This window comes from Rattus norvegicus, chromosome 20 (assembly GCF_021556685.1).
Source record: "Rattus norvegicus strain SHRSP/BbbUtx chromosome 20, alternate assembly SHRSP_T2T, whole genome shotgun sequence".
Classification (NCBI taxonomy): domain Eukaryota; kingdom Metazoa; phylum Chordata; class Mammalia; order Rodentia; family Muridae; genus Rattus; species Rattus norvegicus.
Window position 1 is genome coordinate 3445541 of NC_141553.1, and position 23672 is coordinate 3469212.

At 47.9% G+C, this 23672-nt stretch overlaps 2 protein-coding genes and 1 long non-coding RNA gene across 14 annotated transcripts; all 3 read right to left on the bottom strand.

Annotated features, from left to right (window-relative positions):
• Positions 1-1025: 1025 nt before the first annotated feature.
• On the bottom strand, positions 1026-4400 carry LOC147998466 (uncharacterized). Its single transcript, XR_015645546.1, has 3 exons — positions 4132-4400; positions 3685-4043; positions 1026-2448 (listed from the first exon to the last, which is right to left on the bottom strand). It is a non-coding gene; the product is annotated as an uncharacterized LOC147998466 (long non-coding RNA).
• Positions 4401-4568: 168 nt separating this feature from the next.
• LOC147998467 (class I histocompatibility antigen, Non-RT1.A alpha-1 chain-like) lies at positions 4569-15921 on the bottom strand. Of its 12 annotated transcripts, none has more exons than XR_015645397.1 (8): positions 15785-15921; positions 12219-12488; positions 11762-12029; positions 10527-10802; positions 10283-10399; positions 10073-10105; positions 8680-9666; positions 4569-4758 (listed from the first exon to the last, which is right to left on the bottom strand). XR_015645397.1 is itself a non-coding variant. In XM_087598491.1 (8 exons), exons 2-8 carry the CDS (start codon positions 12334-12336, stop codon positions 9662-9664), a joined length of 873 nt encoding a protein of 290 aa, XP_087454617.1. In that variant the 5' UTR covers positions 12337-12447; positions 12692-12788; the 3' UTR covers positions 8685-9661. The 12 variants fall into 12 exon arrangements, 6 of the variants coding, with proteins under 6 accessions (XP_087454618.1, XP_087454616.1, XP_087454617.1 ...); XR_015645394.1 differs by having other exon boundaries at positions 12219-12517; positions 15613-15921; XR_015645399.1 differs by lacking the exon at positions 15785-15921 and adding an exon at positions 12692-12788.
• On the bottom strand, positions 13605-15923 carry LOC147998468 (H-2 class I histocompatibility antigen, K-B alpha chain-like). The gene is made up of 2 exons (XM_087598665.1): positions 15313-15923; positions 13605-13996 (listed from the first exon to the last, which is right to left on the bottom strand). Exons 1-2 carry the CDS (start codon positions 15515-15517, stop codon positions 13905-13907), a joined length of 297 nt encoding a protein of 98 aa, XP_087454791.1. The 5' UTR covers positions 15518-15923; the 3' UTR covers positions 13605-13904.
• Positions 15924-23672: the final 7749 nt, after the last annotated feature.

Here is a 23672-nt window from a genome sequence, read left to right on the forward strand (position 1 = left end):
AGATTTTGCAACTTTGTCTCTGTTAAGTTTAAGCCTTTGTAATTTGAGGTGAAGCTCATTTATCATCCAAATAAACCATAAATGCCATAACCTTTGGTCCATAAGAGACTGGTGTCTTGCTTTTATAGCATACCATTATAGGTTACCACAGTATTTCTATGACTCAGTTTTTCCAATAGCTAAAGGCCAACAAAGTGAACAAGGACACAAAGCTACACAAATGTCACGGTGATGCTGAATAGACCTTAGAAATGTATAACGTATCAATCAGTATACCTTATTTGTTATCAAATATAACTGGTTGAGAGATGGCTCACAAGTGAAGAGCACTGGCTGCTATTCCCCAGGTCTTGAGTTCAAATCCCAACAACTACATCAAAGGCACGATGGTCTGTAACTATGGTTCCAGGAGTCTGTCACAATCACAAAGTCATGAATGCATATAATGCTCATATAACATAAAATTTTAGAATGAAATGCCTACCTTATTCATCCAGCGTGTGTTGTGCTTATCTACACTTTATAGCAGCTTGGTGCTCAGCAGTTAACAAAGGCGGAGGAGTTTAGACACACATCTTAAACCAACTTTTGATAAGCCAAATAGCCATTCAAATTCTTAAATTTTTATAATTACATACACTATATTATAAACCAGAGTTGAGTCACAAATATAGTACATTGTAACAAATGTAACCATAAATTGTTATCTTCATACAAAAATGTATGCCAATCAGAAATCCTTGAGCTTATTGGTACTTCTTTAGTCTACAAAGTGATACAATGATATACATAAGCTCACAAGAACAAAGAAGTTTTACCGTTATTGTGGCAAGTGGTCATCCGAAGATGATCCTGAACTCACAGGGCGTGGACTCTTTAACCATAGTAAAGATGGCTGCCAGTCATATGGAAGCGTACATTTTGATGAGGTCATCAGCCAACATGGAGGAGAGACACATGGTTTCTATCTTAAAACATCTGTTTTCATGGTATGTTGTTGTTTTTTTTTTGTTTTTTTTTTTTTTAAAACCCAGTTGTTCAATTTTACCAATGAAGATGAAGGGGTCAGATTTTGGGGTGAAAACCTGCTGGCTCAACAAGGCCAAGAAAGACCTCCCTACTCTACCAAGGCCTCAGAAGGTGAAAGCTCCTTCTCCACACCTTCAGTTCCCTCCTCCTCAGTCTCCCTCCTTTCTGCTTCCTGTGTTTTCCTATGTCCACCCCTGCCTTCTGATTGCATGCTCTGCCTCTTGACCTATGGCTGATTTTATTTAACACTGTTTACAGAAAGCTGTTAGAGAAAAGGTGTGTGTAAGTCTGAGCCGCACCACAGCAACCTGTCCACACTGAACAGAACGCTCTTGGCTTAAAGGCGTCTCTTAGGGCTGTGCAACTCCACAAGCAGAGACAGGATTTTCCTGCTCCAAGTTCACAATCTTGGGCTACACAAGGTGATCTGGTATCTTGCAACATTCCCCCCTTTTTGTCTGAACAGTTGCTGTTTTTCTAGCATCAATAAACTATATACTGTCGGGTAACCATCACATTCACAATGTCCAGTCCACTTATTTGAATTTGGCAACCTTGGAGAAAGCGTTCCACTCTCTATCCAAGCTTGGTGAGTCCAAAGGTCTGTACACAAATCACTTTCTATCAGAACTTACACTTATCAACCTACCTCTTTTTAAACCTTAAAACAGTGCTGGAGAGATGGCTCAGCAGTTAAGAGCACTGAATGCTCTCCCAGAGGTTTCTGGGTTCAATTCCCAGCAATCACCTGGTGGCTCACAACCATCTGTAATGGGGATTTGATGCCCTCTTCTGGTGTGTCTGAAGATAGCAACAGTGTGCTCATATAACTAAAATAAATCTAAAACAAATAAAAAAAACTTTAACACATTTTAAAAATCCTAAACAATTTAGGTTTAACTGTGAGAGTTTAGCTATCTAGTCTTCAACCCCATCAGAGACCTGAGAAGAATAAATGTTATCAAAAGAGACAGGAAGTGCAGAACAAGCAGCTTCTGAAAGCATAGGAAGGACAGAGACTGCTGGCTCCCTGGACAGTCACCCAGGGGTTTCTGGAAGTTTGGAGCATCCATGTCTTCAGGCCACTGGCCCAGATCATCTGACAGATTGTCCTGTGAACCATGAGGGACTTCTTCTCTACCTAGTCTTGACAGAGTTCAGCATTTGCCTTCCTGTGCTTTCTTGGTCCAGGCTGGACAGTATTCTGTCAGCAGTTGAAGGAAGGGCAGTTTCTTGCCCAGTGGCAGCCACATGTGAAGCAAACTCTGTAAGGAGGTTCTTCAATGCTCAGCGTCTTCCTTGAAGTATGGCGGTGCTGCCAGGAGACACATCTCATTGTGAAAAAATTAGTCTTAAATTAATAAGACATCTTTAAATGTTATATTCAGTAGATGTCTGAGGTTTTTTGAAGACTAGTACCTAACAAAACCAAACAAACAAAAGGTTGATTAACTATTAACTAGCATTTTACAAATTTTCTGAAACAGTTTGTGATAGGCACTTTCAAAAGGACTAGTCCTTCCCATTGCCTTGTTAAGAAATTCATAGGTATCTTAATGACATGTGGTTGATACATAGTTATAAGTTATTATGTTGTTACCAAAATATAACCTTACTTTTGTATCAATATCCAAGGATCTATACCAATGTAACCAACTGTAACCTTAATTTGAATCCATACACAAAGATCTATACTAATGTAATCAAATAAACATCAATTTTGTTTCAATTCACAAAGCTAATATAATCTTGTAAAAATATACAATAATTTTGTATCAATACACAAAGTTGTATGTAAGAATAGACTGAATAATTTACCCGTTCCCTACTATTCCTATGTTACTCCTGTATCCCCTTCTGTCTTCTCAATAGTGAAGCTGTCCCTGCCAAGCTCTCTACACTGCAGGGCTTGGTGGGGTTTCACAGTCTCAGGATTCGGGATTCCTGAGTTCCGAGTTCTATACAATGTTCACGTCAGTTTCCTCTGAACTCGGGAATCTGAATATCCTGAGTAGTTTGGAGTCTGAAGCTGATCGATGGGTGACTTTGTCACTTTAGCAGCGATCCCACCTATGTAGAACACATCAGTCAACTCAAAGGTGCCCACTGTTTGCACAGGACCTGGCAACAGAAGAGGCGTGGGATCACAACCTTTAAAGTTTATCAAGGTGCTATTAAAACCTTGGAGTGGTTCCCATGGCCTTGTTCCCAGCACTACGGTATGAGGGTGAGGGCAGAGGCAGGCAGATCTTTGGAGTTTGAACTCTAGGCCACCTGGAGTTCCAGGACAACTGGTGCTTCAATGTGTGTGATATGGTGTGTGTGTGTGTGTGTGTGTGTGTGTGTGTGTGTGAGTGTGTGTGTGTGTTAAAAATAAAACCAAAGGGTCAGAGAGATGGCTTATCGGTTAAGAGCACTATCTGCTCTTCCAGAGGTCCTGAGTTCAGATCCCAGCAACCACATGGTGGCTCACAACCATCTGTAATCGGATCTGATGCCCTCTTCTGGTGTGTCTGAAGACAGCTACAGTGTATTCATAGACATAAAATAAATATATCTTGAAAGAAAGGAACCCTTTCTTTCCCATGTTAAAGAATAAAATAAAAAATAAAAATAAAGCCACACCGAAATGTATCAGTATGTGTGCTTGCTTACCATGGAAGGTGCGAAGTCAGCAGGCATCATGAACTCAGTTCTCTCCTGCCTTTATCTGAGCCACAGACATGGAACTTCGGTAGCTGGGCTTTTGTAGCAAGCAGCTTCAATCAGTCCTGGTAACAGCCTTTTCCAATTGATATATCTGAGTATTCACCAGCATACATGAACTAATTAATAATGAATCAATTAGGCAGTGCATTGATAAACCCAGCTGCTGCAATGACAAACTACTTCAAAGCTTGCGTGCATCTCTCTGCTGCTGTCAAATACCGCGGCTGAGATTCTTCCCAGCGACCCGGGGCCCTGAGCAGGTTCCACACAGGTCATTGTGAGCACAGCCCTGCTCAGGACTGTTCCTAAGAGCAGAGACAAGAGCTTTTGTGTGCGTATGCACACACACGTGCACACACACACACACACACACACACACACACACACACACACCCCACTGTATGCTCCCATGGCGGCTCCCAGGATAAAGCAGCTGTCGGTGAGCTTGCTTCTGAGGCTCAGTGGTTGTGAGTAATGAATGCTCAGTTGCTGGCTGCAACTGCATGCCTGCCTTGTAAACACTCACCAGACTTGGAACAGGCTTCCCGCAGAAGGGGGTTCTGTTAAAGCGGCAGCATGCTGAAGTGCACCCTTTGGGTGTGTAATGAAAGTGTGCAAAGGAAAAGAGTTAAAGCCCATCGCACTGTTGCCTCTTCCTTCCAAGGAGGGGTCCAGTCTCTCAGGTGCCTCATAGCCTACTACGTGGTACTCAGTCCCCACATCCGATTTATTTCTATGTCTATGAGGGCTTTGCTTGCATGCACATCTGTGCACCATAAGCGTGCTGTATCCACGGAGCAACATTACCCACAGAAGACACTATCTGAATCCTTATTTTCTTTTTACATTTATTTATTTATTATACATGAGTACACTGCAGCTGTCTTCAGACGCACCAGAAGAGGGCCTCAGATCCCATTACAGATGGTTGTGAGCCACCATGTGGTTGCTGGGATTTGAACTCAGGACCTCTGGAAGAGCAGTCAGTGCTCTTAACCACTGAGCCATCTCTCCAGCCCCCTCATTCTTAGTTTTGTTAAAAAAACAAAAACAAACAAACAACTCTGATAAATCAGGACTAGGTTTAGGAGTGGTGATGACGCAGAGAGAGGCATGGAGAGGGTGGGCTGAGGTGTCAGGGGTGGGGCAGTAGTGTTTCCTCCCTGACCCCTGCGTCCTCTTCTACAACAGACTGCCATGGTCCAGAATGGGTGATTCCTTTACTGTGTCTGTTCAACTGAAGAAAAAACCAGTCAGTTACAACAAGACACACAATGGGAACACACACACACACACACACACACACACACACACACACACACTCGAAGCCGACCCTCTCCCGCCAACTGTAATTACATGATTGGGAGCTGACGTGGATATTGAGAATTGAACTTGGGAATTCCTGGAGAACAAAAGCGATCATAACCTCTGAGCCACTTCCTCAGGCCGGAAATCTCACCCTTGAAGTTTTTAAAATGTATGCATGTGTGGTTTTGTATATGTGTATATGTGTGTCAGGTGTATGCAGTGCACTCTCAAGACAGTGTGTTGAATTACCTGGGCCCAGTTACATGGGTAGGTGCTGTGAACTCATTGTACATCCTCAAAGGTGCTGGTCCCGCCCAGCCCGGGAGGGGGCAGCAGGCGTCAAGGGGCGGTTCCTCCCTCGGCCCTGCCCAGTGCTGTGCAGCTCCCTGCAACTTGACAATGTTTGGGGGCTGTGGTCCCCGCAGAGCCCCGCCACCGGTTCTTTTGTCTTTAACCCATTCTCCCACGGGTCTCATTGTGCAAAGGGAATAACATTTTAGAATGAAGCTTCTTACAACACACTAAAAGGAAAGAATTAAAAGCCTTATAACAAAAAGATTCTGATTTAATTATAAAAGTATGACTATGACAATTGTAGGAATAGACCCATCAAAATTATAGACCGTATACTAATACTGAGATTCCTTCATTATGGGTAATCAATGTAGACTGGCCTAGAGTTTGTAACAACTATTTGGGAGCAATTAACACATATTCTTTAATTATATGTAAGTACACTGTAGCTGTCAGGACAGGGTATGGGATCCTGTTACATACAGATGGTTGTGAGTCACCATGTGGTTGCTGGGATTTGAACTCAGGACCTCTGGAAGAGCAGTCAGTGCTCTTAACTTCCAAATGATTTCTCCAGACTTACAAATGTCCTAAAAGAAAACAACTTCAGTTTACAAAAAGTACTAATTGGATTGTCCAATGCATTGTAAAAGGAACACTACTTCCTGAAGCCCCTACAGTCCATCCGGATGAAAAAGCTGGGAATGGCAGATAATAATTCAGTAAAAAAAGAAAGAAAGAAAGAAGAAAGAAAGAAAGAAAGAAAGAAAGGAAGGAAGGAAGGAAGAAAGAAAGAATTTGTAATTCAAAGCCCATGTGCTTCAGTGCAGAACTCAGAGTTGTATGCAATCTTTATGGTATTATCAAAACTTCCTGAATCTCTTAATATAGTGACTGAGGCTCAATATGCAGAAAGAGTTGTTCTCCACACACCAACTGCTGAATTTGTTCTGGATAATTCAGAATTCACAGTATTTTGCCGCTGCACCAGAAATCAGAAACAGAGACTGTCCATGACTTATCACCCACATTCAGTCTCTCACGGTCATGCCGGGGCCATTAGCACAGGGAATGAAGGAAATGACTGATTAGTCATAAGGAGGGTGTTAGGAGCCTCAGATGTTCCTGAAAACCACTATGTTAACAGTTAAGGTTTCAAGGAAAAATTCTTTAACCTGGCAACAAGCCAAGGCATTTATAAAGAAATGTCCTACTTGTTTTTTGTACAACCAAACTCCATTGCACACTAGAAGTAACTCTAAGGGCACCAACAAAGTAAATAAAAAATGGAATCTGACAGATAGATGTGTTTCAGTTTGCAGAATTTGGAAGCCTAAGGCTTGCACCACACCATTGACACATACTCAGGCTTCCAATGGGCAAATGGTTTGAGTTCTGAAAAGGCTGGCTCTGTAATTACACATTTACTGGAAGGCATGGCTCTGGTGGGAATAGGTGTTCAAACTAGGACCGACAGTGCCCTGCATACGTCTCCAGTAAGATGCAGCAATTCTTCCCTCATTACAAAGCACATTACAGCTACACCACACAATTCTGGAGGGCAAACAGTAGAAAAGACCCAATTACACCTTTAAAAACTCACCTATAAAACAAAAAGAAAGAATAAAGGCCCCAGGGATAGAATAGATTGTGCTCCATTAACTTTGCATTTTCTGAACATTAACAAGAGAGGACCAACAGCTACCAAGAGACACTGGATCAAGAAAAAAAAAACTGTGGAATTAAATCACCCTATGTGGGCTGGAGAGATGGCTCAGTGGTTAAGAGCACCTGACTGCTCTTCCAGAGGTCCTGAGTCCAATTCCCAGCAACCACATGGTGGCTCACAACCATCTGTAAGGTGATCCGATGCCCTCTTCTGGTGTATCTGAGGACAGCTACAGTGTACTTATATATAATAAATGAATAAATCTTTAAAAAAAAAATCACCCTACGTACTATAAGGATGTGTTAACATCAAAATGGAAGTCAGCAAATGTATGGTGTTGGGGATGTTGACTTGTTTATATTTACACAGGACATAAAAAGCTGTAGATTGCATCAAAAGTCATAAAGCTTAGCGTTGACCCGAGAGGTCCTCTGAAAACCATGGCCACTCACCCAGATCAACCAAAGGAGAGAGCCGAACCAGCAACTGCCTTCCCCTGGCAGACAGAAAAACCCAGACAAGAAATGTTCAGCTCCTGGGTTGGGGATTTAGCTAAGTGGTAGAGCACTTGCCTAGCAAGGGCAAGGTCCTGGGTTCCGTCCTCAGCTCAAAAAAAAAAAAATGTTCAGCTCCTAACCCCTCAGTAGATATCATATTTGGCAGATCCAGGATACGTGTCTTGGTGTGGTTTGGGTGCCTCTGAATTCACCACAGATAAGAACGCTAAAGAAGGGAAAGACCCTGCTTATTTTAAGGCAAGGTGCTTGGGAGAGGTCCTGTGGTCCTTGCTCTATGACCTGAGGCAAGGTCAGCAGGTGGCCTTGTGCTACCTTCCCCCTTAAAGGTGAAATGGTTGGGCCTGTAGTGGCTTGCCTTGGACAGCTCCCAACCCCAACTCCCATGACAGAGAAATGGTTCAGCAGGTGAGGGGGTAAGGGAGGATTTAATTACTTCTTTCATAAGTAATTGGACATTTGACACCTCTCTCTGTCTCTCTGTCTCTGTCTCTCTCTGTCTCTATCAGCTTTGAAGAGCCTTTGTGGAATAGGATTTTCTTTTAGGACTTGCAGGAACGACAGAGGGGCAGCTGGCAGGACACAGATAAAATATAAATCCGGGAAAGAGAGCTCAGGAGCTCTCTTGGGTTTGCAGGAACTCAAGAGAAAGGCAGACTAGACTGATAGAGTGACACAGACAGATTTCTGAAGAGCTGGAGTTTACTTGTAGCATCAGGCTGGTAAATAGATATCCCATATGTAGTTAAGAAAATAACGTTTCCTTGCTGAGCTGTCAGGTTTTTACCTCAGCTTCTGCCTCCCGTGTCTTTAGTGCTATGAATATGAGATGATTTAAATGGTCACAGGCCTCTGAGGGGGACTTTGCTCTCCTGCCATACAGAGCCATCCAAAGGCAGAGCAACCACAGGTGCATCAGCTGCAAGACCCAGGTGCACAGAGCTGGGGGTGGAGATTAAGAGACTTCAGGGAGTTAACTCCAGAACACAAGACGGGAAAGGTAAGACAGTCCAGGTTGAGGAATCGGTACCCAAGTTACAGGGGAGAAGCCTCTCTGTTAGGTCTTATCTCAGCTGTGGAGGTGCTCCTGAGAGATGAGCAGACAGACCTCACCAGACCCTGAGAACCCTGGGAAAGACACCAGAAAGGAGAAGCAGAAATCACCACAGCAGCATGGCTACAGGGAGAGCCCAGGGCAGCTTTCCGACCACATGTGTATTGTGTGGCAATCAGTTCAGTTCACAGGTCGGCAGCAGCTCTACCCACTTGCAAACACCTCGTGTACACCAGCAGTCCAGTTTGTAGAGTCAGGTGAGCAACAGGGGCATCACCAAGCAGAGAGAACCAGGCCTGGCAGGAGTCAGCTGGAGGGACCAACAGGAACCCCAGGAGAGGTTCTCAGCTGGGCCTCTGTCAGGGAAGCAGAGATCAGCAAAGTCTCATAAGCGTTCCATGGCGAGCTGTAGCAGCAAGACAACCTCTGTGTCAGTCACTCTGTGGAGCCCTATTTATACCCTCTGAACATCGCGTGTCCTCCATGTGCCTTGACTCAGAACGAGTCTTGCTCAGCCCATGCATCCAGTCAGCCACAGTCCTCGGAAGCAGCAACAGACTGCAGCACACCACCAGAAGTTAATTGGTGCATTTCTCACTATGGAGCCGTGACAAATACAGCTCGAGTACGCAATGTAAGGCAGACCAATACATGCATGTTGTGAGCAAAGTCTCCTTCATCGCGTGTCCTTTCATGTGCTTGCTTTAGCAGAACATCCTCTCTCCTGTGTCTGTCTGAGGGAAACATTCCTTCCCCAGTCAATCTCAGTCTTTCACACCTGTGTCCACTGTAAGGAAACATTCCTCCTGTTTGCCACAGCAAAACACCATCCAAACAACTTTCCTAAGAACCCTGAGTATTCCACTTCAGAGCAGGAAGGTTGGCCGTGGAAGAGAACACAGGGCAGTGCAGACAGGGCCCTGAAATGCAGGGGCAGGCTGGGCTCCACAGTTCTTCACACCGAACTCACAAAATCAGAGGGAACATCAGACACTGGTGTCTAAAGAGAACAGAGGACTCTGGATGTCACAGCAGAGACCTGAACACATCGTCTGTCACTCAGTCCACTCCAGGCAGCTGTCTTCATGCTAGAGAACGAGAGTCACAAACCATCACTGTGAAGACAACAGCCCAACAACCCTCCACTCCCAGAGGATTCTGGGAGTCCATGAAACCCAATCATGTCCACATTGCCCCTCCCCAGTCAGACCCAGAGTGTCACCTTTACAATCTGGGAGAGATACATCACAGCTGTTGGGGCTGGTCTTACCTATGATAAAACAAAACACACACACAAGGGGGGGGGTGGCGCGCACACACACAGACACACACACACACACACACACACACACACAAACAAACACACACTCATTTCAAGGTACAACTCAGACCCCAGTAGATTTCTCTAGAGAAGCTACTATGGGTTGCCAGACCTCCCCACCATCTCCAGCTTGACTCTAATCACCTTGGGACAATCCTGCCCCCCAAACTAACCTGAAGCAGGGGCATAGTCTCCTCCTGTTCCACCTGTGAGAAGAAAAGCTGTGAGAGTACAAGGAAGGTCTTGACAGAAGGAAATTTCTAAAACTGACAGGGGACCCAGTTGGAGACAGTAGCAATGTGGGGTGTGGCCATGTTTGCCATTAATGAGCAGAGCTCTCTTCTAAAGGAAGCTGAGGAGAAACAGACCCTCCCCTTTCCTACCTGTGTTTCTCCTCCTCTTCATCACAACAGCCACCACAGGTCCAATGATGGCCACAGCTCCAAGGACAACCAGAACAGCAATGATTCTCACGTTGAAGTCTGTTGATGGAGGAGGCTCTGGGAAGGGCAGGGTAAGAAAATGGAGGTGGGGGTCAGGACACCAGCTCTCAGTCCTGACCAGATCAGGGTCTGCAGAAGGCTCCAGCGTTCCCTGACCCCAGCTCTAAACCCACACCCTCCTTACCCCATCTCAGGGTGAGAGGCTCAGGCAGCCCCTCATGCTCAACATGGCATGTGTAACTCTGCTCCTTCCCAAGAGGCACCACCACAGATGCCCACTTCTGGAAGGTTCCATCCCCTGCAGGCCTGGTCTCCACAAGCTCCATGTCCTGGGTCAGGTCCTCCCCATTCAACTGCCAGGTCAGGGTGATGTCAGCAGGGTAGAAGCCCAGGGCCCAGCACCTCAGGGTGACATCACCTTCAGGTCTGGGGTGAAGGGTCACATGTGCCTTTGGGGGGTCTGTGTGGAAGATTTAAGAAATCACACAGTTAACAAGACAAACTGAAATCTACACAGGACACAGTTAAATTAATGATGACACTGAACTGTTTGTGTCTGACACTTTAACTGTTATCAACTAGTGAGCTGCAGGGAGAGCTGGTCCCCTCAGCACAGAACTGCACACTTTCCTGAGGGACTCAGACCTTAAGAGGGAATCCACATGAGCCAGTGGGTCAACATGGCTGTCCTTATGTAATGTTCTATAGCATGAGATGGGTGGTCACAGAACAGAAGAGGGAATGGAAAATAATTGATTTAATATGTGTTTGCAGACAAACTCTGACTAGAACCAAAACAAGGAAAGAAAAAAAGAAAGTAAGAAATAAGAAAAAAAAAGAAAAAACAAAGAGAAATCCCACAATTTATATTCCTCCAGGGTACCCCACAAGGGCTCATGGGACCATTCTCCACTGTAGGAAGAGAGAGAAATGGGGTGTGGAAGAGAGGCAAACCCCACATCAGGGAGGGATCTGTGAGAATGTGTTCTTTGGAAAGACCTAGAAACTGGGGGAACCAGCCTAGTGTAGTGGAGTCCATGTCTCCTATGAGGTAAAGGAGACTTCTGGTCCTGAGGTGTAAGGGCTGACACACTCAGCAGGACAGGAGTCAGTGTCCTCAGAGAGTGGGTGTGGGCAGAGGACCTGGCCTGGGAGAGGCCATGGCTGACAGCAGGGAGCCCCTGCTGTTAAGTGGGGAAATTCTCTCCTTCCCTCCTGAGAGGGACTCAGAACTCTCCAGGGAGAAGGCTGGGCCCTGGGAGAGGCAGTGCAGTCACTGTGATGAGGGATCAGGAGACCCAGGGACACTTCTCTCCCCTCTGAGACAGGGGCATCACCCAGCTGAGGGTTTCTTCTTGCCCAGGACTGAGCCCCAGGACGAGGGCAGAGGAGAAGCCCGCGGCCCACGCACCTGAGCGCAGCAGCGTCTCCTTCCCGAGCTCCAGGTACCTGAGGAGCCACTCCACACACTCTCCTTCCAGGTAGGCCCTGCTTCTCTCTGCCTCACCAGCCTGATCCCACTTGCTCTGGGTGATCTGCGCTGCAGTGTCCGCTGCAGTCCACGTTTTCAGGTCTTCGTTCAGGGCGATGTAATCGCGGCCGTCGTAGGCGTACTGATCATACCCGCGGAGGAGGCTCCCGTCTGACCCCACTGCACAGCCAGACAATCTCTGCATCGTGTGAGAGCCTGTGGAACCCTTCAGTCAGACCCGGCCCCGCCCACCGCCCAGGCCCCGCCCACCCACGGACTCCTCCAACCTGAAAGGGAAACGGTCCCGGGTCGGTTCTGCTCCCGAACCTCGGACTTGGGGCGCGGGACAGCCCGGCCCGTGTGTTGACGCGGAGGGGTGGAGACTTCCTATCTGGGCTCACTCACCGCCCTCGCTCTGGTTGTAGTACCGGAGCGCGGTCCCCAGGTTCACTCGGGACCACTGCTCATTTCCCTTGGCTCTCTGCGTCTCCCGCTCCCAATACTCCGGCCCCTCGCGCTCCATCCACCGGGCCCGCGGCTCGTATTTCGGATTCTCCGCGTCGCTGTCGTAGCGCACGAACTGCGTGTCGTCCACGAAGCCGACAGAGATGAACCGGGGCTCCCCGAGGCCAGGCTGGGACACAGCGGTTTCGAAATACCGCAGCGAGTGTGAGCCTGGGGGCGGCGCGCGGTGAGACCCCGACCTCCTCCAGGGATCCCGGGCCTGTGCCCAGGCCGGGAGCAGGGCGCGGGGCTCGGGACATGGGTGGAGAAGGGATGGGGGTCTGGTGTGCGACGCGGGGACCCGGCTTCCCCGGTGCCCCCGCCGTCTCCGCCCTTCCACGCAGAGGAAGTTTCCCTCCCCGCCCCCTATTCACCTGCTGGGGTCGGGGTCTGGGTCTGGGCCAGGGCGGCCGCCAGCAGCAGGAACAGCTTGCTCTGGGTCATGCCTCATCTGAGATCCAGTACCCGGCTGAGTCACGTGGGCTGATGGCAGTCTTTAACCAGCCCTAGACCGCACTATACTGATGTCAGAGGAAATCAGATCCCTAGGAGCTGTTATAGCACGATGTCATTACGCAGTTGAAGGCGGTACAAGATAGAACTAGGCCTGTCATTAGACTAGAAGGAAGGAGAAAGGTTGTAGAGAGGAGGAGACTGGAACAAGGAAGGAGAGAGGCAGTGGAGAGAACATGGAGGCAGATGTTAGGATTCTCTCTGCACATTTCCAGGTTGTTATGACTGTTCTTAAGGGATGGATGTGTACAGGGCTTTGTATATATAGATGAGCAAACTCTATCTTATCAATTGGATCAGAGGTCATTGTGTTGTGTGTTCTTTCATGTGGCAATTTAAGTTCAAGAGAATGTGTGGTGGCTAGACTTGCTAACCCACCATAAAGCTGTGGTGTGTATTTCTGGCTTGGTGGCAACCTGCCTTGGGAACTAGATGGCTCTTAGAGAGAGGCTGCCAGGCTCAGAAAGTAGCCATCAGCAGTGTGATACGGGATGGAGCAGAGCGGGTGAGACGCTTTGCTGACTGAGATGAAGACATCTACCAGGTATCTTGGGACACTACGGTGCCTGATCTAGTGCAGGGTAAGAGACAGCATTTCTTATAATTTAACAGCTACAAGCTGTAAAGAGGGTTGTGGCTCCAAGGCAAGGAAAGAGCAGGGCTGTGCTGCAGGAGAAGGTGGTGAACGCAGGGAGCAGAGAAAGGCCCTTGTGCACCTCTGTGTTAGTGATGGTTTCCATTGCTGTGATAAGACCCCATGACCAAAAGCAACTTGAGGAAGAAAGGATTTATTTCCGTTTCCACATCCACATCACAGTCCATCATTGAAGAGATTCAGGGCAGGATCTTGAGGCAGGACTCTAGAGGTAGGAGCTGAAGCAGAGACCATGAGAACCATTGCTAACTACCTTGTTCCTCATGGCATGCTCAACCTGTTTTCTTGTACAATCCACGACCACCAGCCAGGATTACCTCCAGTGGGCTAAGCCCTTCCATATTCATCGTTAATAATAACTTTAAAAATGCCTCATAGACTTTTCTAAAGGCGGCCCTGGATGGAGGCATTTTCTCTTCTCAGGATCCTCTTCCCAAATCTGTCTTGGTTTGTGTCAAGTTGACAAAATGCAAACAGCATGGCTTCCTGGTGCAGGGTCGCCCAGTGAGAGCTGAGGGAGGAGAATGTGGATGAGCTCCTCCCCCTGACCTACCCTCTGGATGGAGGACCCAAGGTAAACAACAGTTGGAATGCAAAGAAGGGGTGGGTTCCCACCTCATCCCTGCCCCTCAGTCCTGAGGACTTGTCTGTCCCCTGCCTGTTGGATGCTGCTGCTGATATAATCACAGGAGAGACTGATAAAGTCAGAGCAAGTGAGGGGAGGGGGGAGAAATAGGGACATTTTCTTCCCTCAGAGCAGGCCAATCTGATGTTGGAGGGACTGAGGAGAGGTAGGATAGGTAGATAGATAGATAGACAGATTGACAGATAGTTAGATATAGATACACATAGAGACGGATATATACAAACATACATACATACATATGTACGTACATGCATATATACATATGTACAACATGCATACATGCCAACACATCAGACATACAGACAGGCAGTCAGACAGACAGACAGTCAAACAGACAGACAGACAGACAGACAGACTGACAGACAGACAGTATTAAAAGAGGAATGAGAAGAAGCACCCTTCTGCTCTTTGTACGTTTACAATTTCCGTTTTGCTCAAACATCATGCAGCCTCTGCCGCCCCCGCCCCTGCCCAGCCGGCCCGCCAGTCCGCCCGCCGGCCCGCGGGCCCCTGCCCCGCCCGCCGGCCGCCCCCCCCCCGCCCGCCCCTGCCCGTCCCGCCGGCCCGCCCCTGCCCCGCAGCCCGCCCGCCCTTGGCCCCCACGCCCCTGCCGGGCCCGCCCGCCCGCCCCTGCCCCGCCCGCCCGCCCCTGCCCCGCCCGCCCGCCCCTGCCCCGCCCGCCCGCCCGCCCCTGCCCCGCCCGCCCGCCCGCCCCTGCCCCGCCCGCCCGCCCGCCCGCCCCTGCCCCGCCCGCCCGCCCGCCCCTGCCCCGCCCGCCCGCCCGCCCCTGCCCCGCCCGCCCGCCCGCCCCTGCCCCGCCCGCCCGCCCGCCCCTGCCCCGCCCGCCCGCCCGCCCCTGCCCCGCCCGCCCGCCCGCCCCTGCCCCGCCCGCCCGCCCGCCCCTGCCCGCCCGCCCGCTCGCCCCTGCCCCGCCCGCCGGCCTGCCCCGCCACCGCCGGCCCCCGCGCCGCTGGCCCTGCACCGCCCACCCTCCCGTAATGCGGCCGCTGACCCCGCCCACCCTCGCACCTCCCCACCCCCGGATTCCTCAAAACCGAAACCGAACCCGAACGCGAACCCTGGTGGGTTCTGCTCCCGAACCCTCAGATTTGGGATCTGGAAGGTCTCCGGGCCGTGTCGGGACGCTGAGGGGTCTTGACCTCCGACCCGGGGTCACTCACCGCCCTCGCTCTCCTTGTAGTAGCGGAGCAGGGTCCTCAGGTTCACTCCGAAAGTCTGCTCCTTTTCCTTGGCTCCCTGCGTCTCCCGCTCCCAATACTCAGGCCCCTGCTGCTCCGTCCACCGCGCCCGCGGCTCGTATCTCGGATTCTCCGCGTCGCTGTCGAAGCGCACGAACTCCGCGTCGTCAACGTAGCGGACTTTCATGAACCGGGGCTTCCCGAGGCCAGGCCGGGACACAGCAGTTTTGAAATACCGCCTGGGTATTGAGCCTGGGTGCGGCGCAGTGATGAGATCCTTACCTCCTCCCTGGACCCCGGGCGGGTGCGCGGGCCCGGCGGGGAGCAGGGCCTGGGGCTCGGGACGCGGGTGGAGAAGAGGCGAAGAGTCTCTTGTGCGATGGGGGACTCGGCTTCCCCGGTGCCGCCCCCGCCCCTCCCGCAGAGGCGGTTTCCCTCCCGACCCCGCACTCACCCGCGAGGGTCTGGGTTTGGGCCAAGGCGGCCGCCAGCAGCAGGAGTAGCGTGGGCGGCGCAGTCGCCCCCATCCGAGATCCCGGACAGGTCTGAGTCAGGCTCCATGGACTTTACAACCAACCCAAGATCGCGCTACCCAGTTGGAGGTCAAAGCGAATCAGATCCTAGGAGCTAATGAGGGTTGTGGCTCCAGAGCAAGAGAAGGGCAGGGTTGTTCTGCAGGAGAACTCAGGGAACAGTGTAGGGCCCTTGTGCACCTCTGTGTTAATGAGGGTTTCCATTGCTGTGATAAGACCCCATGACCAAAAGCAACTTGAGGAAGAAAGGATTTTTTTCCGTTTACACTTCCACATCACAGTCCATCATTGAAGAGATTCAGGGCAGGATCTTGAGGCAGGACTCTAGAGGTAGGAGCTGAAGCAGAGACCATGAGAACCATTGCTAACTACCTTGTTCCTCATGGCATGCTCAACCTGTTTTCTTGTACAATCCACGACCACCAGCCAGGATTACCTCCAAGTGGGCTGAGCCCTTCCATATTCATCGTTAATAATAACTTTAAAAATGCCTCATAGACTTTTCTAAAGGCGGCCCTGGATGGAGGCATTTTCTCTTCTCAGGATCCTCTTCCCAAATCTGTCTTGGTTTGTGTCAAGTTGACAAAATGCAAACAGCATGGCTTCCTGGTGCAGGGTCGCCCAGTGAGAGCTGAGGGAGGAGAATGTGGATGAGCTCCTCCCCCTGACCTACCCTCTGGATGGAGGACCCAAGGTAAACAACAGTTGGAATGCAAAGAAGGGGTGGGTTCCCACCTCATCCCTGCCCCTCAGTCCTGAGGACTTGTCTGTCCCCTGCCTGTTGGATGCTGCTGCTGATATAATCACAGGAGAGAATGATAAAGTCAGAGCAAGTGGGGGGAGGAGAGAAATAGGGACATTTTCTCCCTCAGAGCAGGCTAATCTGATTTTGGAGGGACTGAGGAGAGAGGTAGGTAAGTTAGGTAGGTTAGGTAGGTAGATAGATAGACAGACAGATAGAAAGTTAGATATAGATACACATAGAGACAGATACATACAAACATACATACATGCATGCATACAAATGTACATACATGCATGCATACAAATGTACATACATGCATGTATACATGTGTACAACATGCATACATGCCAACACATCAGACAGACAGACAGTATTAAAAGAGGAATGAGAAGAAGCACCCTTCCACTCTTTGAACGTTTACTATTTCCGTCTTTGCTCAGACTTCATGCAGGTTCAGGTCCTGCTCCACCAGACACCTGCCCAGCTGGGCAAACAATCAGGGTGACCCTGGGACGCTTCTTAGAGTTCTCGCATGGATCAGAGGGCTAGGGGATGTTGCAAAGATCACACCACAGAACAGGCTTCATGTGAGAGATTTATTGGGGGTGGGCAGAAGAGAAAAAGAGCCATCTGCGAAGACCTGGGCAGGATAAGGGTGCACGACTTGTGTCCACAGTAGAAATGTGTCACATTTGGTGGCTGGTGATGATCTGGCTTCTGGCACTGAGGGTCTGAGAGCAGGCTGGTTCTGGAACGTGGGTGATTGTTGGTTACAGACATCCCTTCCTCTTATTTACTCTGTACGGTGAGAAAATAGGAAGGGATGAACCATGAGGCCTCACAGGGTCACCATACACTTTAGACTGCCTCCTGCTCTCTGGGGTAAGGCAACAACTTTGAGGACCCAAGAAAGCTGGGAAGCTGGGGAGGTTCAAAAACACCAGACTGTCCCCTCACTGTCCAGGCTCTGCAGGGCCATCTGCAGCTGAGAAATGCAGTCTCATCTTTAAGTTGAACCATCATGGGGCAGGTGATTTGAAGCTGTGTGGCACCCAGATTTTGAGGAAACACCTGGAGCTAGCATTTCCCTGAAGCACATCTGTATAGATAAGGATCAGAAGGTAAAGTTAAGGAGATTAGAAGATATTTGTTCCTTAGGAGATCCTTTGAAACTTTTAGGCCCATTAGTTGGGGGTGGGGCATCCCAACACTTCAGAGAGGAGAAGGAAACCCCACCCTTGGGAATAAACTGAATAGGCAGGAGACGAAACAGGCTGTTTATCAACAGTGCTTATCTGGAAACCATTTGACTCATGAGAGGTGGATTCAGGTAGATTCTTCAAAGCTTAGAAGAGTTTTTTATGTTTACAAAATGAGATAAATTTTAGACATGCTAACATATCACTGTGTTCTGTACTGGATGTCACATTGTAGAAAAGGCAGCAGTCTCATGCCTTTGAGTTGTAGTAAAAGCATGGGGACCCCAAAATGACTTGGCATTGAAAGCATGAGCACTTTTTCCTCTCTCCAGACACTGGGTGTGTACAGATTGGACAAACATTTTTTAGGTCAGTGAGAAGCACATTTAGTCTGTACTTAGAAGTATAGCATACCATAGGAAATACATATCTTGAGCTTGTGACTGTAATAGCAATCACAATTTATCATACTTAGATCAATAACTCATCTGAACTCCATTGATGAATTTTAAACTCTGAGCTTTCTAGGTCTAAATATAATTGTAGCATAGAGAAGGAAAAAATCGGAACGTTTTTGTTTTTGTTTTTGTTTTCTTTTCTTTTTTTGGAGCTGGGAACCGAACCCAGGGCCTTGCGCTTGCTAGGCAACGTTTTCGTTTTTACATACACCTTAAATCACTTTCTTAGACCTTTACAATTGCATTTGCACACCTTAAAACACCTCCTTAGACCTTTATAAATTGCAGTTAAAGCACTTTTTCAGACCTTTATAAGTCACATCCACCGATCTCAAAACACAGTTTTAAGAGTCTTGCAACTTAAGCTTTCATATCCTTAGAACCTACTTAAACTTCACAGTTTTTTCTATCCAATTACTCACCACAAGATGCAGGTGATTGGTTACTGAGAGCAATCATTGTAAAACATCTTCCTTTACAAAAAGGGATAGTAAGAAGTTACATTGAAATCTGTGGCGTAGGTTTATCTCTTCTTAGAATCTGGCAACAATGTGATCAGTGTCTAGACACAGTAGCAACTCTAGGAAAGTGGCCTATGATGTTTACAAAGGGAGAGAACTGAGGAGCACCTGAAGCCCATGCTGTTGCTTGCGGTTCAACTGACAAAACTCTCCCTAGTCAACACCATCAGAGCTCTGCGGAGCATGAATTTCACCTGAGTAAGCAGGAAGTACAGACCAAGCAGCTTCCAAATCTCTTAAAAGTGACAGACTTCTCCCTTACCTGGAATATCACTGAAGGTTCCACTGTGGGAGTCTTGATTTCAGTGCAGGCAGAAGACCCAGGGCAGCATCAGTTTTCAGGGCTGTAATATAGTAAGGATATCTGACCTGAACAAACTTCCCTAGTTTCTAGTAACTTGTTTTGTGCTTAACTTTGGAAACATACACAGGAGCTTAATAAACTGTATTCCTGTTCTTGACGTGCATTGTTAATTGTCCTCAACAGTTTACAATAAGTTGGCAACTTTCCTAAGATTCAGATTTTGCAACTTTGTCTCTGTTAAGTTTGAGCCTTTGTAATTTGAGATGAAGCTCCTTTATCATCCAACCATGAATGCTGTAACCTTCGTCCTTAAGAGACTGGTGTCTTGCTTTCATCGCATACCATTATAGGTCACCACAGTTTTTCTATGACTCAGTTTCTCCAACAGCTAAAGCCCAACAAGGTGAACAAGGACACAAAGCTACACAAATGTCACGGTAACGCTGAATAGGCCTTAGAAAGTATAACGTGTTAATCAGTATCCCTTATTTGTTATCAAATATAACTGGTTGAGAGATGTCTCAGAAGAGAAGAGCACTGGCTGCTCTTCCAGAGGTCTTGAGTTCAAATCCCAACAACCACATCGAAGGCAGGATGGTCTGTAATTATGGTTCCAGGAGTCTGTCACAGTCACAAAGGCATGAATGCATATAATGCTCATATAACATAAAATTTTAGAATGAAATGCCTACCTTATTCATCCAGCGTGTGTTGTTCTTATCTACTCTTTATAGCAGCTTGGTGCTCAGCAGTTAACAAAGGCATAGCAGTTTAGACACACATCTTAAACCAGCTTTTGATAAGCCAAGTAGACATTCAAAACCTTAAATTTTTTTTTTTCTTTTTTTCGGAGCTGGGGACCGAACCCAGGGCCTTGCGCTTCCTAGGTAAGCGCTCTACCACTGAGCTAAATCCCCAGCCCCGAAACTCACTAAGTTTTACACTTAGTATTCTGTGGTCATCTGAAGATGATCCTGAACTCACAGTGCGTGTACTCTTTAACCATAGTAAAGATGGCTGCCAGTCATGTGGAAGTTTATATTTTGATGAGGTCATCAGCCAAGATGGACCTGGTTTCTATCTTAAAACATTGATTTTCATGGTATGTTGTTTTTAAAAACAAAATCCCAGTCCCTCAATTTTATGAATGAAGATGAAGGGGCCAGATTTTGGGGTGAAAACCTGCTGGCTCAACGAGGCCAAGAAAGACCTCCCTACTCTAGCAAGGCCTTAGCAGGTGAGAGCTCCTTCTCCACACCTTCAGTTCCCTCCACCTCACTCTCCCTCCTTTCTGCTTCCTGTGTTTTCCTATGTCCACCCCTGCCTTCAGATCGCATGCTCTGCCTCTTGACCTATGGTTGATTTTATTTAACACCGTTTACAGAAAGCTGTTGGAGAAAACGTGTGTGTAAGTCTGAACCACACCACAACAACCTGTCCACACTGAACAGAACGCTCTTGGCTTAAAGGCGTCTCTTAGGGCTGTGCAACTCCACAAGCAGAGACAGGATTTTCCTGTTCCAAGTTCACAATCTCGGGCTACACAAGGTGATCAGGTATCTTGAAACATTCCCCCCTTTTTGTCTGAACAGTTGCTGTTTTTCCAGCATCAGTAAACTATATACAGTCCGGTAACCATCACACTCACAATGTCCAGTCCACTTATTTGAATTTGGCAACCTCGGAGAAAGTGTTCCACTCTCTATCCAAGCTCGGTGAGTCCAAAGGTCTGTACACAAATTGCTTTCTATCAAAACTCACACTTATGAACCTACCTCTTTTTAAACCTTAAAACAGTGCTGGAGAGATGGCTCAGCGGTCAAGAGCACTAATTGCTCTTCCAGAGGTTTCTGAGTTCAATTCCCAGCAATCACATGGCGGCTCACAACCATCTGTAATGGGGATTTGATGCCCTCTTCTGGTGTGTCTGAAGATAGCAACAGTGTGCTCATATAACTAAAATAAATCTAAAATAAATTAAAAAAACCTTAAAACATTTTTAAAATCCTAAACAATTTAGGTTTAACTGTGAGAGTTTAACTATCTAGTCTTCAACCCCATCAGAGACCTGAGAAGAATAAATGTTCTCAAAATAGACAGGAAGTGCAGAACAAGCAGCTTCTGAAAGCATAGGAAGGACAGAGACTGCTGGCTACCTGGACAGTCACCCAGGGGTTTCTGGAAGTTTGGAGCATCCATGTCTTCAGGCCACTGGCCCAGAGCATCTGACAGATTGTTCTGTGAACCATGAGGGACTTCTTCTCTACCTAGTCTTGACAGAGTTCAGCATTTGCCTTCCTGTGCTTTCTTGGTCCAGGTTGGACAGTATTCTGTCAGCAGTTGAAGGAAGGACAGTTTCTTGCCCAGTGGCAGCCACATGTGAAGCAAACTCTGTAAAGAGGTTCTTCAATGCTCAGCGTCTTCCTTGAAGTAGTATGGCGGTGCCGCCAGGAGCGGACACATCTCATTGTAAAAAAAAATAGTCTTAAATTAATAAGACAGATTTAAATGTTATATTCGGTAGATGTCTGAGGTTTTTTGAAAACTAGTACCTAACAAAACCAAACAAACAAAAGTTTGATTAATTATTAACTAGCATTTTACAAATTTTCTTAGTTTGTAATAGGCTAAAGGACTAGTACTTCCCATGGCCTTGTTATGAAATTCATAGGTATCTTAATGTCATGTGGTTGATACATAGGTATAAGTTATTCTGTTGTTACCAAAATGTAACGTTACTTTTGTATCAATTTCCAAGGATCTATACCAATGTAACCAACTGTAACCTTAATTTGAATCCATACACAAAGATCTATACTAATGTAATGAAATAAACATCAATTTTGTTTCAATACACAAAGCTAATATAATTTGTAAAAATTACAATTTTGTATCAACACACAAAGTTGTATGTAAGAATAGACTGAATAATTTACCCGTTCCCTACTATTCCTATGTCACTCCTGTATCCACTTCTGTCTTCTCAGTAGTGAAGCTGTCTCTGCCGAGCTCTCTACAGTACGGGGCTTGGTTGTGTTGGGCAATCTCAGGAATGACATCAGCAGAGGGACAGCTATGGTGCCTTGGGTCTGGTCATTATGAGCATTAGTGTCCATCTAGCTTCTAGGTGAGGTGACTGCTGGATGGATGGGGACATAGATAGAGAGACTGGGAAATGATACGACGTGTCTTAGACACTGTTCTAGTGCTGTGCAAGGCCACCATGACCAAGGCTGTTCTTAAAGAGAAAGCCTTTCATTGGGTCTTGCTTATGGTGTCAGTGGCTTAGTCTGTTCTCACCATGGACAGCAGGCAGGCAGGCAGGCATGGGGCTGAGCAGTAGCTAAGAGCTCATCCTCATCTGCAGGCAGCAGACAGAGCAACACTGGGTTTGGCAGGGGCTTCTGAAACCTCAAAGCCTGCTCCCAGTGACACACTTCCTGCACCAAGGTCACACCTTCCAATTTTCCTAATCCTTTCATAGTGCCCCATTCCCTGGTGACTGTCTTCAAATATCTGAACCCATAAGGGCCATTCTTATGCAAAGCACCTCAGAATATTCAAGATTTAAGCCTCAACATCTCCACCATCAGTGCAGACTGAAGTGGATGGTGTGGAGGGGACCCCATGTCTGACATCCCATCCTGTGGAATACAGAAAGAAGCACTGTTTCTTCAGTGACCTCATCCTGGGAAGGCAGTGATGGCAGCAGGTGTCAGGACTCTTGTGACAGAGCCTGGGCACTTTCCAGCCTTCTCTAGGGCAGGAGTGGACACAGGGGTGTACTGGAAACAGAATATGAGACCCTAAGCTATCCTGTTCCCTGGATGCATGGGTCCCTGTTGGAGCAGGCAAACGTTTGTGCAAAATGTCTTTGTCCTGTAAACCCTGTGTGTGCAAAGCTCCTGTGGAATTCGCTGGGTGAGCTCAGCTGTCAGTCCTCTTCCCAAACACTCCTCACAGGGCGGTCCTCCTGGTCTGCATTTTCCCAGGCAGAGCCCTTAGTGGTCCTAGGAGTGTGGGGATGCAGCCTTTCCTAAAGGAGTGCTCACCAGTGCCTCTGACTAAGAGCAGCAGGGACTGTACATTTTCTCAGCACAGAACTGCACATTTTCCTGAGGGACTCTGGAGCTAAGAGGGAATCCACATGAGCCACTGGATCAACATGGCCATCCTTAGTGATGTTCTATAGCATGAGATGGCTGGTCATAGAACAGAAGAGGGAATGGAAAATAATTGAGGGTGGGGTAGTAGCCCAAGGCCTGTTGGTGCTTCTGGCCCAGGGGCGGCATAGTTGCTCAGGTGAAACTGTTTGTACTTCTCCAGGAGGGTGGCACATGCCACAGGCCTGGGAAGGTGATAGCTTTGTGCACTGTCTTCAGGGCTACCATGGGAAAGATCCACACAGACTCTGAGATTGTCTGTGTTGTCTTCTAAGTGGCTGTCACAGCTCCTTTGAGAGTGGAGGGCCTGTAACACCTGCACCCATGTGTCGAGGCAGGGATGGACCTGGTTCCAAAACAGACCTTGTCATTTACATGTGACCCAGACCTTCCCACTGCCCTCTGCCCCACCTCTGTAT

Coding starts and splice junctions, on each gene's coding strand:
- LOC147998468 (XM_087598665.1), bottom strand. CDS start 15,517: ATGAAAGTCCGCTACGTTGACGACGCGGAGTTCGTGCGCTTCGACAGC. Junction 13,997..15,312: donor CTACAAGGAGAGCGAGGGCG/GTGAGTGACCCC, acceptor CTCCTCCCTCAG/CTCTCACTGGGCGACCCTGC.
- LOC147998467 (XM_087598487.1), bottom strand. CDS start 15,857: ATGGGGGCGACTGCGCCGCCCACGCTACTCCTGCTGCTGGCGGCCGCC. Junction 12,489..15,784: donor CCAAACCCAGACCCTCGCGG/GTGAGTGCGGGG, acceptor CGCCGCCCCCAG/GCTCACACTCGCTGCGGTAT. Junction 10,803..11,753: donor GGAGACGCTGCTGCGCTCAG/GTGCGTGGGCCG, acceptor TCTTCCACACAG/ACCCCCCAAAGGCACATGTG.